Genomic DNA, 14543 nt, shown 5'->3' with positions numbered 1-14543 from the left:
CATCTGCTGATGGCATAATGGATGAGATTTTAACTCATTCAAAATCCATTAAGGGTAGAAAGCAGGATGAGCAAGGTACAGATAGCCCTAGTGGGGGTGGGGTGGGGGGAAGGGATCGAAATGGGCTAAAAGGTAGAGATAAAACAATGGATGGAAATGCATTTCAAAATAATGGAAATAGGTGGGAAAAGAAATATGTATATATAAATTATTGGAAAAGGGGGGGATCAGAAAGGGGCGGGGATAGAGGAGAGAGTTCATGATCTAAAGCTGTTGAACTCCATATTCAGTCCGGAAGGCTGTAAAGTGCCTAGTCGGAAGATGAGGTGCTGTTCCTCCAGTTTGTGTTGAGCTTCACTGGAACATTGCAGCAGGCCAAGGACGGGCATGAGAGCAGGGTGGAGTGTTGAAATGGCAAGCGACAGGGAGGTCTGGGTCATGCTTGCGGATAGACCGAAGGGTGTGTTATGCAAAGGGGTCACCCAGTCTGCGTTTGGTCTCTCCAATGTTGAGGAAACCGCATTGGGAGCAGCGAATGCAGTAGACTAATTTGAGGGAAGTACAAGTGAAATGCTGCTTCACTTGAAGGGAGTATTTGGGGCCTTGGACGGTGAGGAGGGGGGAAGTAAAGGGGCAGGTGTTGCACCTTCTGCGGCTGCATGGGAAGGTGCCGTGGGAGGGGGTTGAGGTGTACGGGTGATGGAGGAGTGGACCAGGGTGTCCCGGAGAGAATGATCCCTGCAGAATGCTGCCAGGAGGTGAAGGGAAGATGTGTTTGGTGGTGGCATCATGCTGGAGTTGGCGGAAATGGCGGAGGATGATCCTTTGAATGCGGAGGCTGGTGGGGTGATAAGTGAGGACAAAGGGGACCCTATCATGTTTCTGGGAGGGAGAGGAAGGTGTCAGGGCGGATGCGCGGGAGATGGGCCGGACACGGTTGAGGGCCCTGTCAACGACCGTGGGTGGAAAACCTCGGTTAGGGAAGGAGGAAGACATGTCAGAGGAACTACACCTATCACTGGCCCTCTATCCAGCTCCGCCTGTCCCCCCCACCCACCCCTCCCCCCCTCACCCTTAAAACCAGCTTATATTTCACCTCTTTTCTGTTTTTCCTTAGTTCAGTTGAAGTGTCATACAGACTCGAAACGTTAACTGTATTCCTCTCCGTAGATGCTGTCAGACCTGCTGAGTTTTTCCAGGTATTTTTGTTTTTGTTTCCAATGTCTCAATTACTTTGCACTTCTGTAGTGACCAACTTGAATTCTCTGCACGTATAGTATCCCCCGTGAAATGTGCCATCCCACATGAAATGTATAATTCTCTGGTGGAACACTGAATCCCACATGAAATGAATTTCCACCAGTTTAAAATGATACCAGTAATATAACTACAGTCTCAATTTAAGAAAGCAGCCTCGGTCTTTCTCTCACCTATATTTGGAATCTTTAATGTCTCTGTCTCTTTGTCCAAGTCTCGGTGAATGAGAAAGTCAATGTTATTTTTCTTGACTTTTGTGGGACGTGTAAAGGTGGCAAGTCTGTTTCAAAGACCAGGAACAGGCTTTTGCATTTTGGGTCAGCACCAAAGTCAATTGTGGGCCCCAACTCCACACTTTTGGGAGCAGTCACCCCAGAGTGATTTTGGGTTGATTGGTTAATAGGGGCCAAAGGGCACACTTGCCATCCAATGACAGTGAACAGGCTCTCTAAACTGGATTCCTCACAGAAGACCCTCCAGCACAGAAGGGGCTGCTGTTGCAGGTAAGAGAGAGAGAGAAGGCACCTCCATCTTGATGTGCCCTCTCAGCAACTTTAAAAAAAAAAAATACGAAATTATAAATGGCCCCAGCTGCCAGGTCACAGGGAAGTCTACGGACGTAGCTGTAGCCAGGTATGGGATGGGGGTGGGGTGGGTGGAAGTGATCAGCCTCTGATAACTGGCAGGCAAGAAGCATTCCACTCCCAATCTGGCCTCTGGGGGAAATGCCATGCTGGCCAATGGTGCAAAATTACATGCCCATCCACCTTTGTTTCAGCTCCCATATTGGGGTGAGAATCCTACCCCAGAATTTGCAATGTGGAAGTTGAAACACAACATTGATGTGCCACCTTGTGGGAGCTCAGCTGTACAACACACAACACAGAAAAGTAACTTTTTACCTGAAGCAACAGATTTTACAAATGAATCTAATCAAATCTACCACCCCCCCACCCATATTCCAAGCTCATAAAAAACTTTGCTGCCTGTATACTAATTTGCACAAAGTCCCATTCACTCATCAGCTCTGTGCACTCGGATCTACATTGGCTCCCATTTCAGCAATGTCCCAATTTTAAAATGTTCATCCTTGCTTTTAAATCCCTCCATGCTTTGTCTGTCCCTATCTCCGTAGCTTCTTCCAGTACTAAAATCCTCCTAGAGCACAACTTGAACTTATATAGAGTAATATGGTGTTTCAAAACAGTATTTAACATTTGGCACTGGGCTACATAAGGAGATATTTGGTTAAGCAGTAGGTTTTCTGAAGCATTTTAAAATAAAAGTGAGAGATGGAGATGTGTTTTTTAAAAAAAAAATCAGACTAGGGAATTCCAGAGCTTGGACACTAGTCGGCTAAGGATATGGCCACCAATGGTGGAGCGAAGGGAGTGGGGAATGTGCAAAAGGCTAGAATGTAGTTTGCTTTCTTCGATGTAGATAGTGATCCCCCTTAAGCTGGACCCGATATGGCAAATATTCTATTTCCCAGATGTGTGTTCCCTTCACCTTGATGAGCGAATGTACAATAAAACACCGACAGGCATTGCCACGTTCCTAGGCCTTGTGGGAGAAATTGATTATTGGCCGTGTTTTATCCTTATTGCTTTTCTAAATGAGATACCTGTTCACTGTCTTGACAGTACACACTATCCCAGGAGACCATTGAAGCACTGAAGAAGCCAACCTTTGATGTCTGGCACTGGGAGTACAATGAGGTACTGTGAAACTGCCTTTTTTGGGGCACTACTGGTCGCCGATGTACTGGGCACAGATCAATGAGTTAAAATGAAAAAGCTCAGTGATAGTCACTTTATTACAGAGACTCTGTCATCCTAAAGGAGAGAAAAGAAGGGGCAGATTAATAGCTCTAAACTATCACATTCAGGAGATTTTCGGTCCTCTGTCCAATGCTCATATTTATGTTGTGAAACAGTAACTGTGTCAGTTTCTGTTGTGCCAAAATGGCCTCATTTTTATATTGCAGTTTCAGTAATAGGAATGATCACCTATCACAAGATACCTATGGATGATGAAGACCATACGGACCATCGTAACACATCCACCCAGAAAAATCCTGTAATTCTGCATTGTTTCATGAATTATTCCATGGCTTTTAGCACCACTACTCCCTTGGAGTCCACTCTGTATAGGAAAAACCTTTTGCTATCAGTCTGAAGTTACCTTTCACTTGAACCAGCGTCCCTTTGTCCTGCTCCCACTGTTATTTTAAAGTAAAGCAGTAATTAACCCTTTCTGTCATATTTACAACCTTATTAAGTCCCAAATGATCACATCTGAAACAACTCGAACTAAAGTCTCTCCAATCTTTCCTCATAACTCTGGCATGTAAATCCTACATGGACATTACAATGTTGCCTGTATGATACAATTTGAGAAAAAAGTACAATGCTGGGCTGAGAGATCAGTGGTGGACGTGCTGTACATGCCTAATGGTTAATGTTACCAACTCTGGACATTTTCCTGGAAAGGTCATCACATGACCTGCCTACAAGCCTGCAATTCTGCCATTGGTCACTCAACATGTCCATACTCGCATCGCACCACCCTCGCACGCCAATTGGGAAACTAATAGAGTCTTCTATTACTCAATTGCCCCAGTGATTTTTCTCCCGGGTTGTTCACAGCAGGGTCCTGGAGATTAGTCTCTATATCCTGGAGAGTTGGCAATCCTACTGATGGTGGAAGCTATTTTCCTCTCAGTTTCTACACCGTACTGCCGAAGGTAACTAGGAGAAATCCAAGGATACTTTTAGTGTCCCTCCCCTCAGTACCTGCGCAATAGAGGACCATGTCCAATAGGACCATTACTGTCAGAAGACAACCTAATATGGTAAATTGGTAGAATGATTGACCAGCAGGACGACTTCTGGGTATGCCGTACAAAAGTGTTTGTGTGTCATTCCTTTGATTGGTGTTTTAACTTTAAATTGGTGAATGTCTCCACTGAAATGTCAGGTGTGGAAAAATTTAATATAAATAGTGATAGCACATCATATTTAGCACACAGCATGTTCAAACCTGGAGTAACTGTTTTATCGTCACTGGCAGATGCTTAGCTGTCTGGAGTACATGTACCATGATCTGGGACTGGTGGAAGAGTTTAACATGAACCCCATCGTACTGAAACGCTGGCTGGTAAGTTTGCTGCTCTTGAGGCAAAGGATGGTCAATATCACAGCTTGGAACAGGTGGTGGTCCAGAGACTCATGAAAGTTAACAAAAGTCTCCCCATTCCAATAATTAAAACTTGCATACAAAGTTAATTATTACTCTGCGTCGATGGAACAATGTAAGCAGAGAACATGGTTACGCTGCCCGCCTGCATTGACAGGATTGAAGGGCTGGAAGAGATCCGTACCAGTGCACAGAACTCAAACTCCATTCAGTATGTTTTGATGAGACACAAGCTGATAGGGTGGTTTAGAGAAGTTCATGATGTTCCTAATAGGGAAACTGGGCTATGTGCTGGTCTTTCATTTCCGTGACCAACATATTGCTAATGTTTCGGGTGTTCTGTTGGTTATGAGGGGGACTACGTGAAATGAGATGAAATCTTAAACCAGCCCCTGGTGTGTTTGAATTTTGGAACTAACTGACAGCCACATCAATACAACTGATGTAGGAAATGGAGAAATGTCATACTGGAACAGTAGGGGGTGCTCCCTTCACACTAGACTTGAATCATTAGCCACTCAGAGTAGAAGGAACTTTATCAACATCTAAACCATTTTGTAGGCTATAGGAAGTGGCTTTCAGGAGATTCGCTGTGAAACTGAAGGTCAATCTGTGTTATGTAGGCTGCCAAGGGGTGAAACAGTTTATCCAAGTTTGTTTAGAGATATTGTAGATTTCTCAAGGAGATACCCTTGTAGATTTTTTATAATCTTCTAACCAACACTGATGCTTTTCACAGAGCCCACAGAGTCAAGCGGCTCTAACATTCATTGACCCAGAAGGTCCCCATACATGAATACATCACTGAGTGTCACTTAACTCCGTTACAAGTGTAGTACAGTTTAAAGCAAAATTAACCTACAACTTCTCCTTGGATTGTACTTTCACATTCTCATCCTCAATACTGAATATTTTAAATAGGGGTAATTATAGAATGATACAGCACAACAGGAAGCCATTCAGTCCATCATGCTCTTTGATGGAACTATTCAATTAGTCCCACTCGTCTTCTCCTTCTCCACAGTCCTGAAAATCTTTCCTTTTCAAATACATTTCCAATTCCATTTTGAAATTTACTGTTGAATCTTTTCTCATCACCCCTTTCAGGCAGTGCATTCCAGATCACCACAACTGACTGCATAAATGAATTGCTTCTCGTCCCCCTGCCCACACACCCCACCACCCCCAACCCCGAACCCCTCAGTTCTTTGGTCATTATGATATATTTGAATGTATAAGTGCCTGACGAGGCTTGCTGCATGCATCCCAACAATCCCACTTTTAAATAACAGTTCTCTTTAGTTAAAGAACCAGCATTGGCCACATTCTGGGATTTTACAACAAATTAGCATCGAATCTCAGGGAGACAAAACTGGTTTTAGTTGCTTCATTTCTCCTTCAGGGGTCAGCTTTGCTCTGTCAATAGTGCTCTCACCTCTGAGTCAGTCAGTGTGGGTTCAAGGCCTAACCTAGGACCTAAGCTGCCATCTGGACTGATATTTGGTGCAACACTGAGGGAGAGCTGAATTGTCAGAGGCATCGTTCTTCGCTTGAGGCACTAAGCTGCACTTTTCCATGTCTGGCACATTCCTGAATTCCCTGTTGCTTTTCACAGAAATCCCAGCCTCTGTTAGAAAGTCAGTATATCCTTCCTGCCAGGGGCGGGTTGGGAATTTTTCTCAGTACCACACTGGGCATTGCATTTACTATTTAACCTGTCAAGGAAGCTGACTAGTCTTAAAGCTCAACCCACACCAGAAGGCCCCATCTCTGTATTGACCGTCTAGTGACAGTTCTGGATCATTCAGGCTGTCAACTGCATAGTTGAAGTCAATGGCAAATGTCCATTATAAACAGGCTTCACCGCGCAATGTTTGATGAACTAAACTGAGAAGGTATTTCAGACAGATGCTCCTGACAGATCAGTAAGACAAGCTGTGCCTACGTTTCCCACTGACCTGTTTCTTTCATGTGTTTGTCTCTTCATCTGCTTATCTCTGCATCTCTTTTTAGGTCATGGCTTTTTCACCCAACACATTCTTTGTAGTGTCCATATGTAGCTGTGCATCCCTTTCTCTTTGTTTAATTGCTTTGTTGGCCATGATTAGTGCCTCTCTCCAACAAACCCACCCTAAATTCTTTATAAGACCATAAGACATAGCAGCAGAAATTAGGCCATTCGGCCCATCGAGTCTGCTCTGCCATTCAATCATGGCTGATAAGTTTCTCAACCCCATTCTCCCGCCTTCTCCCTGTAACCTTACCAATCAAGAACCTATCTATCTCGGTCTTAAATACACTCAATGACCTGGCCTCCACAGCCTTCTGTGGCAATGAATTCCATAGATTCACCACTCTTTGGCTAAAGAAGTTTCTCCTCAACTCTGTTCTAAAAGGTCTTCCCTTTACTCTGAAGCTGTGCCCTCAGGTCCTAGTCTCTCCTACTAATGGAAACATCTTCCCCACATCCACTCTATCCAGGTCTTTCAGTATTCTGTAAGTTTCAATCAGATTCCGCCCCCCTCATCCTTCTAAACTCCATCGAGTATAGACCCAGAGACCTCAAACGTTCCTCATATGTTAAGCCTTTCATTCCTGGGATCATTCTTGTGAACCTCCTCTGGACCCTCTCCAGCACATCCTTCCTGAAATACAGGGCCCAAAATTGCTCACAATATTCTAAATGTGGTCTGACCAAAGCTTTATAAAGCCTCAACAGCACATCCCTGCTTTTATATTCTAGTCCTCTCGAAATAAATGCCAACATTGCATTTGCCTTCCTAACTACCAACTCAACCTGCAAGTTAACCTTAAGAGAATCCTGGACTAGGACTCCCAAGTCCCTTTGCACTCCAGATTTCTGAATTCTCTCCCCATTTAGAAAATAGTCTATGCCTCAATTCTTCCTACCAAAGTGCATGAACTCACACTTCCCCACGTTGTATTCCATCTGCCACTTCTTTGCCCATTCTCCTAACCTGTCTAAATCCTTCTGCCGCCTCCCCACCTCCTCAATACTACCTGTCCCTCCACGTATCTTTGTATCATCTACAAACTTAGCCAGGATGCCCTCAGTTCCTTCATCTAGATCATTAATGTATAAAGTGAAAAGTTGTGGTCCCAACACTGACCCCTGCAGAACTCCACTAGTCACCGGCCACCATCCTGAGAAGGATCACCTTTTCCCCACTCTCTGCCTCCTGCCAGACAGCCAATCTTCTATCCATGTTAGTACCTTGCCTCTAACACCTTGGGCTCTTATCTTACTGAGTACCTCCTGTGCGGCACCTTGTCAAAGGCCTTCTGGAAGTCCAAGTAGATAACATCCATTGGCTCTCCTTTGTCTAACCTACTCGTTAACTCCTCAAAGAATTCTAACAGATTTATCAGGCATGACCTCCCCTTGATGAAACCATGCTGACTTTGCCCTATTTTACCGTGCACTTCCAAGTATTCTGAAATCTCATCCTTAATAATGGACTCTAAATCTTACCAACAACCGAGGTCAGGTTAATTGCCCTATAATTTCCCGTCTTTTCCCTCACTCCCTTCTTAAACAGTGGGGTTACATTAGCGATTTTCAGGTCCTCTGGGACCCTCCCTGACTCCAGTAATTCCTGAAAGATCACCACTAACGCCTCTTTCTTTCTTTCTCTTTATCTTTCTCCTTTACCTCCCTTTCTTACAAACCCTTGCTAACAGTCTAGACTCAGAAGTCTAGACTGCAGGATGACCATTTAGATGAGGTGCCAGAGCACCAATGCCTGTGGAGCCATATCTCCAGCAAAAGATCTAGATTTAGAGGACAGGTGAAATATTGACAAAAATTGTTCCCACTTGTAGTAATTGGACCTCTTTTTAATGTTGTTCTTCCAGCTCAGCATTCAGGAGAACTACCGGAATAATCCTTTCCACAATTTCCGACACTGTTTCTGTGTGACCCAGATGATGTATGGTATGATCCATCTGTGCAACCTTCAGGTGGGTGAAAAATTGAAGCCTAGATTGAATACTATCATGACTACACCCTGTGATTGCATTCCCTCTCTCCTGGTCACAAGCTCAGGAGTAAGGGCTAACTTTGGTGAATATGGCCCCCTTTGTATATATTTGCACTTGTAATGGGAGTTTTAAACTTAACTTGGGAAATAGCCTTTTCATTACCAAGCTCAAGTGAAGTAGTGGACATGGTTGAGTAAGACAAACAAATTATTGGCTTATAGTTACCAATGAATACAGTAAGGAATTCAGGAGAAATTTCTTCACCCAAAGAATGGTAAGAACATGGAACTTGCTACCAAAAGGAGTGGTGGAGGCAAATAACGTTAATGCATTTAAGGGGAAGATAGATAAATATCTGCAGGATAAAGGAATAGAGGGACATGGTGACAGGGTTAGTTGGCGGGAGGCTCATGTGCAGCATGAGCACCAGCACAGATCATTTGAGCTGAATGGCCTGTTTCTGTGCTGTAAATCCTAAGTAATTTTATTATGACATTTCTACAGTTCAATTTGTTAAGCTCCAGTCTGAACTCCACATAAGGTGGAGAGCAGTGGCTCAAGAAATAAAACTAACTGTGGTCCAACAGATATGGACGTTGGCATATAGTGTGTTCAGCAGCTGGAAGCAAAGCAGCTCTGCATTTTTGGTTCAACAAACTCTATATCCTGTCTAACAATGTGCATTATTGTTGAGCTTCAAAGAAGCAACACCTAGAATAATAGAAGACAAAGGAAGAGCAGAGGGTTGCACCTGCATCAGACTTCAGACTGGCCTTGATTGGCAATGTGGGTGCCCTAGCGACCATTTCCAATGTTGCTCAGAAGTGGGTTGGACACAACCAGATAGTCATGGTTCTGCTTCTGGAGGCAATATATTAATATAAGCAAGATTGTACCGGAAGATAAAGTCATATATTATGAGGTGGTGTTCCAAGGGTGGCATTGGTGACAAACACCAACAGGTAGCTGTTTAAGCCACCAAGAATAATTGCTGCATCTTTCTGATTAGAGATCAGAATTATTTAGTGGTCAGGAAATTACATTTCTTTTTACTCAGTTACTTTTAAAATGTGGCAGAAACAAATCACGCAGGCGAGCTAGATTCGAGCTATGGGTGGCCCTTAGCTTATCTGCCTGTGTTGACATACATGGACCTTTCCCAATATCAGAGCGGTCTGCAGGATCCTGCTGTAAATCAATGGACCTTTGGCTGGCCCGCCGCAACCCCGACAGCAGAATCCCGGCCAGTCACAAAAACAGCTTTTGAGTAGCTGTGCATGTCTGCCTGTGTGCATAGTGGTGCCTGTGCCCCAATTGTATGCATGCTGAATGGAGGTGTGCCCAATGGCTCATATAATCAGTGGTGCATGTGTTGAATGGCGCATGTGTCCAATGGATGCATGTTCTTTTGTACCAGTGTTGCGGCTTGTGCTTTGATTGTACCAACAACTTAAACCACCACATCAATTCATGGTATATGCCCTTCTAAGTATGTTGAGAAAGAGGGAACCTTCAAACCCTGTGTCTGAGCTGGAATTGGACCCAGCCTCCAGAGTTGAAAAAAATGAGCTCCTAATTTTCAATATTAACTGAATCACCTTGTTTTCGTTGTACATGAACAGGAGAAACTCACTCTGACAGATTTGGTGATCTTAATGACTGGAGCTATCTGCCATGACCTGGATCACCCTGGATATAACAATGCGTGAGTATGATTGTAAAATAACAATCTGTAACTACTGGCCTGCAGATTGATGTCTAGCATTTGCTTGTTAACATGAGGAAAACTGTACAGCTCGAGTAATGTGTTATGCAGGGAGCTCCCCGTGTACTGCACAGTGTGTCACGCCGGCCGCTGTGTGTGCCGCGCGCCGCGTCACGCCGGCCGCTGTGTGTGCCGCGCGCCGCGTCACGCCGGCCGCTGTGTGTGCCGCGCGCCGCGTCACGCCGGCCGCTGTGTGTGCCGCGCGCCGCGTCACGCCGGGCGCTGTGTGTGCCGCGCGCCGCGTCACGCAGGGCGCTGTGTGTGCCGCGCGCCGCGTCACGCCGGCCGCTGTGTGTGCCGCGCGCCGCGTCACGCCGGCCGCTGTGTGTGCCGCGCGCCGCGTCACGCCGGCCGCTGTGTGTGCCGCGCGCCGCGTCACGCCGGCCGCTGTGTGTGCCGCGCGCCGCGTCACGCCGGCCGCTGTGTGTGCCGCGCGCCGCGTCACGCCGGCCGCTGTGTGTGCCGCGCGCCGCGTCACGCCGGCCGCTGTGTGTGCCGCGCGCCGCGTCACGCCGGGCGCTGTGTGTGCCGCGCGCCGCGTCACGCCGGGCGCTGTGTGTGCCGCGCGCCGCGTCACGCCGGGCGCTGTGTGTGCCGCGCGCCGCGTCACGCCGGGCGCTGTGTGTGCCGCGCGCCGCGTCACGCCGGGCGCTGTGTGTGCCGCGCGCCGCGTCACGCAGGGCGCTGTGTGTGCCGCACAGTGTTATCAAAAGAGCGTAAGAAAAATGAACAGGAGTGGGTCCTCGAATCTGCAGTGCTATTCAATAGTGTCATGGCTGAACATTGCATCTACTCCACTTTCTCGCCGTATCCCCATATCTTCTGATTTCTTTAGAGCCCAAAAATCTATCAATCCCAGTCTTGAATATACTGAACAACTGAGCACCCACAGCCTCTGGAGATAGGAAGTTCCAAAGATTCACAACCTTTAAAGGGAAGAAATGTCTCCTCATCTCAATCCAAAGTGGCGTGCCCTTATCCTGAGACTATGAACTCTAGTCCTAGACTCTCCAGCCAGGGGAAACAGCTGCTCAGCATCTACCCTGTCAAGCACTCTAAGAATTTTATATATTTAAGTGAGATCATCTCTCATTCTTCCAAAACTCAATCTCCCTTCATAGGATAGCCAACTCATCCCAGGAATCAATCTTGGATAAGGAGACCAAAACTATACACTGCTTCTGGTGTGACCTCTCAAAAGCCTGACATAATTGCAGCAAGATTTCCTTACTCTAATACTCCAACCCCCGTGCAGTAAAGGCTAACATACCATTTACCTTCCTAATTGCTTGCTGTACCTGGATGTTAACTTTGTGATTTGTGTACAAGGACACCCAAAACCCTTTGCTTACCAACATTATCTACATACGAATACCAACTAGCATCTTATCTTTTAAGAAATCTTCTGTTTTTCCATTCTTCCTACCAAAGTGGATGATTTCACATTTCTCCACATTATACTCTTTTTTGCTTAATCATATGTAGCTTATTTGCATTCTTCTCATAGCTTACTTTCCCACTGAGCTTTGTATCATCAGCAAACTTAGATATAATGCACTTGGCCGCCTCAGATAAGTTGTTGACATAGATTATAAATAGATGAGGCCCAAGCACTGATCCTTGCAGCATTCCACGAGTTACTCCCTACCAGCCTGAAAATATCCTGTTAATTCTTATTCTGTGTCCGTCCATTAACTAACCCTCAATCCATGCTAATATATTAACCCCAATCCCATGAGTCCTAATCTTGTCTCCCTATCAACTCCCTCTCAAAATCCAAATATATTACATCTACTGATTCCTCCTTATCTACCCTACTGATTACAACTTCAAAAAACGCTAATAGATTTGTGAAATATGATATCCTTTTCATAAAACCATTTGGAATTTGCCTAATCATATTGTGATTTTCTTAATGCCCGGTTACCAGGTCCTTAATAATAGTTTCTGGCATTTTCCCTATTACTCATGTCAGGTTAACTGGCATATAGTTCTCTGTTTTCTTCAGAATGTAGCAAATTCTGGAAGATCTAAACCACTGCATCTATGTTCTCTACAGTTACCTCATTTAAAACACTAGAATGTAGGTTTTTAAGCTTTTAGTCCCATTAATTTCTCCAGTACTTTTTCATTAGTAATATTAATTATTTTTAAGTTCCTTATTCTCACTAGAATTTTGCTTCCCCACACATTCTGGTGTGTTCTTTGTGTCTTTTGCTGTGAAGACAGATACAAAATATTTGTTTACAGCTATCTTCACTAATATCTTCCTTTTTTCATACTTGTAAAAGCCCTTAAATTTGTTTTAATATTCTTGCTAATTTGCTATCATCCTATTTTCTCTTTCCTGGCTTTCCTTTGCTAATTTTAAAACCCACTCTTTGCCAAAATTGTAATGCTCTTTTTTAAATTTCTCTAATCAGCTGTCACTGTCCTACTTTTCCAGTGGAGTTTTTACTCCTGAAAGGAATATATATTTGTTGAGAATGATGAATTATTTTACTGAAATTATTTAATTGCTTATTTACTGTCATAGCTTTTAATCTAATTTCCTAATCTACGTCAGCCAATTGACTGCTCATAACTGACATTGTTTAAATTTAAGGCCCTAGTTTTGGACTTAACCACATTACTCTCAATCTTAATATGAAAGCTTATCATATTATGATCATCCTTCTCCAGGGGATTCTTTAATATAATATCAGTATTAACCCTGCCTTCATTACACAATCTTAGATCTAAAATATCTTGTTTTCTAGAACATTTTTCTCTAGAAAATTGTCTCAAATACATGCCATGAACTCTTTCTCTGAGCACTTTTGTTAATTTAGTTTGCCCAATTTATATGAAGATTAATGCCCCCCAGGATTATTGCTTGCCCTTGTTACATGCTCCTCTAATTTCCTGAATTACAGTCTGTCCAACATTATGATTACTTTTAGAGAGCATATAAACTAATCCCACCGGAGTTTTGGATGCTTATTTATTTCTTAGCTCCAGCTACACTGCTTCTACATACTGATTTTCTGAGCTCAGATCCTTTCACCCTTTGTTATCCTTTATTATCACAGCTACCTCATCCCCTTTTCTGTTCTGCCCAGCTTTTCTATAAGTCAATTATCCTGGATTATTTAGTTCCCAACTTTGATCACCTTGCAACCACAACTCAGAAATGGCTACTAGATCAAACCCACTTATCTCTATTTGTGCCATTAATTCATCTATCTATGTATTCATCTATCTATCTATGGGGGAGGCGGTGGCATAGTGTATTGTTTGATTTTAATTTGAATTCAACTTTAAAAATCCGTAATTAAAAGTCTGATGATAACCATGAAACCATTGCCAATTGTCATAAAAGTCCAGTTGGTTTACTAATGTCCTTTAGGGAAGGAAATCTGCCATCCTTACCTGGTCTGGCCCCACATGTGACTCTCAATTAGGGATGGGCAATAAACGCTGGCCAAGCCAGCAAAGCCCACATACCATGAATGGATATTTTAAAAAAGTTACAAATGCTTTGCACATTTAATTTTAACTTTTTTTGCCATTTTTCTTCATTGTGACCTTTGTTTATTGTCCTATTATCATAGTTAAACTCTCTGTCCCTACCTGATACAATCTGCTGGATTTTTACACAAATTGCTGCTCTGCTCTATAGTCTTGGCTTTTCTCTTCACACCTACATGGCGAGCTACATGAATTGTGCAGTGTATTACGCAGAGGCATTGTGTGGATTGAACACTGTGTTCCACATTGTGAATATATTTGGGGATACCAAATCAAAGATACAAATCAGATGCATTTTAAATGTTCACTCTGGAATTTAGGATTGTTTAGACTATGTTTGAGACATAACCTAGATCAGATTGTGAAGCCTTGAGTGAGGTGTCTGCTTTCCAAATGTTGTTCAGATACCAAATTAATGCCCGCACTGAGCTTGCTGTCCGATACAATGACATTTCCCCTCTGGAGAATCATCACTGTGCCGTCGCCTTCCAGATTCTCTCTCAGCCAGAATGCAATATCTTCGCTAATGTGGATCCGGAGGTCTTTAAACAGATTAGAAAGGTCAGTGGTCATAGCGTTTAATGATCTACTGGAAATTTACTGCATCCCCACCAACATCTGAAGGCAACAGATGAGCTCACTTCTTGAAAGTCCTTCTAACCAAACTCACATTTCCAGTTATTTTTCTTTACATAATTTTATCTAGTTTCATTCAATGTGTTTCCACGCATCTGTAATTTACTTCATGACTTTTTCATTATTTAGTTGCTGAACATTCATTGGTTACTTGAATTCATTACTGCTTTTTAAA

General features: G+C 43.8%; 1 protein-coding gene across 1 annotated transcript in view; it reads left to right on the top strand.

Moving 5' to 3' along the window:
• LOC121269669 (high affinity cGMP-specific 3',5'-cyclic phosphodiesterase 9A) overlaps positions 1–14543 on the top strand; it is an 86426-nt gene that overhangs the window by 55858 nt on the left and 16025 nt on the right. Inside the window, exons 9-13 of the mRNA XM_041174462.1 lie at positions 2901–2975; positions 4330–4416; positions 8332–8436; positions 10080–10162; positions 14137–14293. Of these exons, the coding sequence (XP_041030396.1) occupies positions 2901–2975; positions 4330–4416; positions 8332–8436; positions 10080–10162; positions 14137–14293 (507 nt within the window). The remainder of the gene's footprint in view (positions 1–2900; positions 2976–4329; positions 4417–8331; positions 8437–10079; positions 10163–14136; positions 14294–14543) is intronic.

This window comes from Carcharodon carcharias, chromosome 25 (genome assembly GCF_017639515.1).
Source record: "Carcharodon carcharias isolate sCarCar2 chromosome 25, sCarCar2.pri, whole genome shotgun sequence".
In the NCBI taxonomy this organism is placed as follows: Eukaryota; Metazoa; Chordata; class Chondrichthyes; order Lamniformes; family Lamnidae; genus Carcharodon; species Carcharodon carcharias.
This window is presented reverse-complemented; position numbering and strand designations above follow the sequence as displayed.